Consider the following 6,683-nt stretch of genomic DNA (forward strand, 5'->3'; position numbering starts at 1 on the left):
TCTAATCAGCGGTGCCGGTGACCGCTGACAGGAAGATGCTGCAGCACAGAAGACGGGGAGGAAGGCAGGGACAGCGCGAGGATCGCTGGGACTAGGTAAGTATGTTATATTCACCTGTCCGCGTTCCAGCCGCCGGGCGTCGCTCCATCTTCCCGGCGCCTCCATCTTCCCGGCGTCTGCGCTCTGACTGTTCAGGCAGAGGGCGCGATGACGCATATAGTGTGCGCGGCGCCCTCTGCCTGATCAGTCAGAGCAGAGACGCCGGGAAGATGGAGGCGCCGGGACCGGACGCTGGGAGCTGCAATCAAGGGAGGTGAGTATGTGGTTTGTTTTTTTTATTGCAGCAGCAGCAGCGGCAGCACAGATTTATGTGCAGCATCTATGGGGGCAGTATGAACGGCACACAGCACTATATGGGGGCAGTATGAACGGCACACAGCACTATATGGGGGCAGTATGAACGGCACACAGCACTATATGGGGGCAGTATGAACGGCACACAGCACTATATGGGGGCAGTATGAACGGCACACAGCACTATATGGGGGCAGTATGAACGGCACACAGCACTATATGGGGGCAGTATGAACGGCACACAGCACTATATGAGGCATCTGTGCAGCATCTATGGGGGCAGTATGAACGGCACACAGCACTATATGGGGCATCTGTGCAGCATCTATGAGGCAGTATGAACGGCACACAGCACTATATGGGGCATCTGTGCAGCATCTATGGGGGCAGTATGAACGGCACACAGCACTATATGGGGCATCTGTGCAGCATCTATGGGGCAGTATGAACGGCACACAGCACTATATGGGGCATCTGTGCAGCATCTATGGGGCAATATGAACGGTGCAGAGCACTATATGGCACAGCTATGGGGAAATAATGATCTATTTTTATTTTTGAAATTCACCGGTAAATGCTACATTTCCACCCTAGGCTTATACTCGAGTCAATAAGTTTTCCCAGTTTTTTGTGGCAAAATTAGGGGGGTCGGCTTATACTCGAGTATATACGGTACTATATAATTGTCTAAGGGTCACTTCCGTCTGTCTGTCTATCCTTCTGTCACGGTTATTCATTTGCTGATTGGTCTCGGCAGCTGCCTGTCATGGCTGCCGCGACCAATCAGCGACGGGCACAGTCCGGAAGAAAATGGCCGCTCCTTACTCCCCGCAGTCAGTGCCTGTCGCCCGCATACTCCCCTCCGGTCACCGCTAACACAGGGTTATTGCTGGCAGTAACGGACCGCGTTATGCCGCGGGTAACGCACTCCATTACCACCGCTATTAACCCTGTGTGTCCCCAACTTTTTACTATTGATGCTGCGTATGCAGCATCAATAGTAAAACGATCTAATGTTAAAAATAATAATAATAAAATAAAAAAAACCTTATTCTCACCTTCCGCTGTCGCGTCCTCTCCTCGGCACTGCAAGCGGCAGGTTCCGCTTCCAAAGATGCTATGGGAGAATGACCTTCCATAACGTCACGGTCATGTGACCGTGACGTCATGGAAGGTTCTGCGCTCATACCAATCCTGGGACCGGACACCGCACACAAGTGCCGGAACTCTTCAGATGGTGAGTATGTTTATTTTGTTATTTTTTAACCTGTTATATAAGTGACTGTGCAATATACTACGTGGCTGGGCAATATACTACGTGTCTGTGCTGTATACTACGTGACTGGGCAATATACTACGTGTCTGTGCTGTATACTACGTGACTGGGCAATATACTACGTGACTGGGCAATATACTACGTGGCTGGGCAATATTCTACGTGGCTGGGCAATATTCTACGTGGCTTGCCAATATACTACGTGGCTGGCCAATATACTACGTGGCTGGGCAATATACTACGTGGCTGGGCAATATACTACGTGGCTGGGCAATATACTACGTGACTGGGCAATATACTACAAGGCCATGCATATTCTAGAATACCCGATGCGTAGAATCGGGCCACCATCTAGTTAATAATAAGCACATAATCAAGCATTTGAGGTTTATAAATGGTGGGTCAGATAGAAATAGAAGGCTGCTGAATAAGCACCACATTGAAGCTTTGTCTCCCTCCTGTGGGCCTGAGGATATGAGCTTCGGCTAGTCCCATCTCTTCCCTCTGAAAACCTCTATGTATAATCAATCAACGTTGGAAAGATGGTTAGGGGAGTAATGTCCCCCTTCTCTAAACAAAAGGATTGGATGGAGGTGGTGTCTGCCAAGATGGAGGGCTGTAATGACAAGACCAACACCATCAGGTGAGGTGGTCCGATTGTAATTTCTGGAGCCTCCTTTTGCTTTTTGCACTGTTATTCAATAATTTGTCGTTACTACACCATTTATAGTTTCCCTCACTATGAAAATCTAGTTTATAATCAACTAATCTAGAACAGCAGGGTCCTCAGGCTTTTCTCATCACATGACCACTCTGATCCAGGAGGTGGTCCGAGATCCCCTTTATCCAGTTCACTCTTGTAGATTAAATTGATTAGTAGGTCAGCTGGCCATGTGTAATGCTGTCCTCCGATACGTCATGCTCATTCTTACAAATCCTAACAAAGTTAACCACCAACAAGCCAGATATGTTTATGACTTTCATGACTTTTAACATTTCATTTTTTATTCCTTTATGTAATTTTTATATAGGACTAAATACAAATTATATACTGTTTTTCGCTAACATGATGTGATCAATGTTATCGCCACATAAAATCCTCAAAGAGCTACTTTTCACATCACATCCACTGAAAGGTCACGTATAACCACACATAGACCCTTATTTTTTTCATATTGGTCATCTCACACCAATCATGACGTCACAGCTGTGCTTTACGGCCGGCGCTGACACAGTCAGTGCGGGAAGCTGACGGCGGGGGACGAGACAGACATTGGAATGTAAGTATGTAGTGTTTTGTTTTTTGTACTTTTACAATGGTAACCAGGGTAAACATCGGGTTACTAAGCGCGGCCCTGCGCTTAGTAACCCGATGTTTACCCTGGTTACCCGGGGACTTTGGCATCGTTGGTCGCTGGAGAACTGTCTGTGTGACAGCTCCCCAGCGACCACACAACAACTTACCAACAATCACGGCCAGGTCGTATCGCTGGTCGTGATCGTTGGTAAGTCGTTTATTGTAACGGTACCCTAAGGCCATGTTCACACAGTGCGTTTTTTACTGCGGAACCGCAGCGGTTTTGCCGCTGCGGTTCCGCAGCTGTTTTCCATGCAGGGTACATAACAATGTAACCCTATGGAAAACAGTCACTGCTGTGCACATGATCCGGAATTTCGTTTAAAAAGCCGCGCAGAATAGCTGCGGCAAAAAAGGAGCATGTCACTTCTTTTTCCTGAACCGCAGCGGTTCTGCACCCATAGACCTCCATTGTGAGGTCAAAACCGCAGTAAAACCCGCAGATCAAAAATATATCTGCGGGTTTTACTGCGATTTGATGTGCAGAACCGCTGCAGCAGGAAGTGCGGGGGAGCGGGCGGAAGTGCGTGGGCGGAGTGTGGCTGCCCCCCCGTGCTCCGATCCCGCCCCCCGTGCTCCGATGCCGCTCCCCCCGTGCTCCGATGCCCCCCCCAGTGCTCCGATGCCCCCCCCGTGCCCTAATCTCCCCCCCTTATACTTACCCGGCGTCCCGGTGTTCGTCCGGCCGTCTTCTCCCTGGGCGCCGCCATCTTGCAAAATGGCGGGCGCATGCGCAGTGCGCCCGCCGAATCTGCCGGCCGGCAGATTCGCTCCAAAGTGCATTTTGATCACTGAGATATAACCTATCTCAGTGATCAAAATAAAAAAATAGTAAATGACACCCCCCCCACTTTGTCACCCCCATTGGTAGGGACAATAAAAAAATTAAGAATTTTTTTTTTTTTTTCACTAAGGTTAGAATAGGGGTAGGGGTAGGGTTAGGGTTAGGGGTAGGGTTAGGGGTAGGGTTAGGGGTAAGGTTAGAAAACTGCATAAAAAAAAAGGATCAAAAAACGCATCAAAAAACGCATCAAAAAAGGACCAAAAAAAGGACCTGCGTTTTCTGCCAAGAGCTGCAGTTTTTTAAAAAAACAGTCCTGAAAAAAAAAGGATGGAAATCCTGAACGTGTGAACATACCCTAAGTTAAACACTGATTGACAGATTTCCTTACAGATTACACCAATGTTGGAAGTCCCAGCAACAGGACACCTTGGTATAAACTTACCACTAGGGCATCTAAATAGTTGAACATATTTCTATGAATCATAACATAAACAGTTCCAGAGTAAATGTCACATCCCTATTCTAATACGTGGAAATGATTCTTGCATCGGTAGTGAGTGACATTCTGCACACCAAGCCCTGGATGGTGACGTAATGGAGTGCCACACATTGCCACTCATATCTTATCCAGAAGAACCCATGGATCCATTTCAAGTCAAAGTAACATCTCTAGATGCTGCTGACTTTTTAATAGTCACCCTGCAATAGAAATCATTCATCTTTGTACAAAATGAAGACTTAGGCAAAGCAAGAACTTGAGAAGCGATGACCCAAAATCAGCCATCTACAGGTTTAGTGGACGCATCATACACGATTAATAATTATGCTACTCTGCCTGGCTGAAGTCATCAAGTTCCATAGTCCTATGATTAAATGGCGGACCTTGACTTGTGCAAAATTATGACTTTAAAAGACCTAACAAATGTATAACTCAGATATAAAGGGGACATGGAATAATATTCGGCGTGCGTTTTTAACCCATTCTCTGACATAGTTTCCATGAATCTACAACCCGAAGCTCCGATACTACTTTTAATGGGCGATTATGTGGGTAGAATTGTGGTATTTTATATTTGGGTGGAGTGTGAGGTTCAGGACAGGGTGGTGTAGTAGTGTCACATATTGTCACTGACCCTGGGATGTCACGGTAGCAGAACTTGTCCGACTAGTTCCCGACTGATCACCATCAACTCCCATTCTGAGACCAGTCCATGTGTCACTCACCGCTTTTAGCTGCTCCAGCCGATCCTTCATGGTGCTGGAGGTCTCTAGTTGGTCACTAGTTGTCTCTCTGATTTATTATATCCAGGGACTGTCCAGGCTCAAGACTTGAATGAGATGATCTGTACTCTCGGCTCCTCTATACCTCCCATTCTTCTTGACCTCTTGAAGGACCAGTCAAGATCCAATCATACAGTGTCTCTCTAGGTTTCGTCGTCTCTCGCTTTCTATCTCTTTTCAGTCTTGTTGTCTTGAGTGTCGTTAATTCCCTTGCAGTCTCTGTGTTGCACTGATCCGGTCTGTCACATACGCTCCACTCCTCCCTAATCCTACCAGGAAGAGATCTAGGAGGGAGGGTGCTGGTGCCCTGAGACTGGGAGAGATGACCTCACCTCTTACCTGGGCAGGTGTGTAGGTGCGTGACCGCCCACATCCAGCCACGCAGCTCGCTCCGAGCTAATAATATCACTCTTGGGAAATTGGATCAGATCTTTCAGAAAGGTTACAATTGATAACTACTAGTAATAATAATCTTTATTTTTATATAGCGCTAACATATTCCGCAGCGCTTTACAGTTTGCACACATTATCATCGCTGTCCCTGACAGGGCTCACAATCTAAATTCCCTATCAGTATGTCTTTGGAACGTGAACACTCATATTCTCCTTCAAGACACCACAATTCTTCATGACAAATGACGTAATCAAGGGTTTAACATTTATCAAAAAGAATGGCAAATTAAAGTACCAGGTAAGCACATTAGAGATTTCCTTCCCGTGTATTGGAACAACACGAAAAACATTTTTTATTGTATAGTTCCAATACAAGCGAAGAAAATAAACGTGTATAACAGAACATTTCTAATTGCAAAAATTTTCTAGGAGAAATACTTCATTTTCTGTAACAATTTCAAGGGTGTCAACACTTTCAGCCATGACTGTATCTCTCTCTCTCTATATATATATACGGTATATATATGTGTCCATATATATCTATATATATATATAAATGAGTGTGTGTGAGTTTATCTGTGTGTATTTATCGGCAACCAATCACTAAGCATCTTTCATTTCACCAGAGCTGTTTATAAGAAGCTGAGCTGTGATTGGTTTTCCTTGTAGACAGTTGTGGTAACTGAGGCCTATTCATTTCTATGGTGTTATAGTCTTCTGTAAAGCTGGAAATAACATATATTATTACCGTGCCGACACAGACCACCCTCTGACACAGACTGCAGGGAGAGCCCAGTATCACACAAGATAGGATTAGATACACAGCTCAGCAGACTGTATCACAAAGGATAGGATTAGATACACAGCTCAGCAGACAGTATCACACAGGATAGGATTAGATACACGGCTCAGCAGACAGTATCACACAGGATAGGATTAGATACACGGCTCAGCAGACAGTATCACACGGGATAGGATTAGATACACAGCTCAGCAGACAGTATCACACAGGATAGGATTAGATACACGGCTCAGCAGACAGTATCACACAGGATAGGATTAGATACACGGCTCAGCAGACAGTATCACACGGGATAGGATTAGATACACAGCTCAGCAGACAGTATCACACAGGATAGGATTAGATACACGGCTCAGCAGACAGTATCACACAGGAGAGGATTAGATACACAGCTCAGCAGACAGTATCACACAGGATAGGATTAGATACACGGCTC

At 46.0% G+C, this 6,683-nt stretch overlaps 1 protein-coding gene across 6 annotated transcripts in view; it reads right to left on the reverse strand.

Annotated features, from left to right (window-relative positions):
* The window catches only part of STX3 (syntaxin 3), a 74,726-nt gene extending 69,396 nt beyond the window's left edge, over window positions 1-5,330 (reverse strand). For 2 of the 6 annotated variants that reach the window (XM_069752839.1, XM_069752838.1), the window contains exon 1: window positions 4,996-5,329. In XM_069752839.1, the coding sequence (XP_069608940.1) occupies window positions 4,996-5,025 (30 nt within the window). In that variant the 5' untranslated portion in view covers window positions 5,026-5,329. Of the gene's footprint in view, window positions 1-4,995 lie in introns of all 6 variants that reach the window. The other 4 variants (XM_069752840.1, XM_069752841.1, XM_069752844.1 and 1 more) reach the window with 3 other exon arrangements.
* Window positions 5,331-6,683: the final 1,353 nt, after the last annotated feature.

Source organism: Ranitomeya imitator, chromosome 2 (assembly GCF_032444005.1).
Source record: "Ranitomeya imitator isolate aRanImi1 chromosome 2, aRanImi1.pri, whole genome shotgun sequence".
NCBI lineage: Eukaryota > Metazoa > Chordata > Amphibia > Anura > Dendrobatidae > Ranitomeya > Ranitomeya imitator.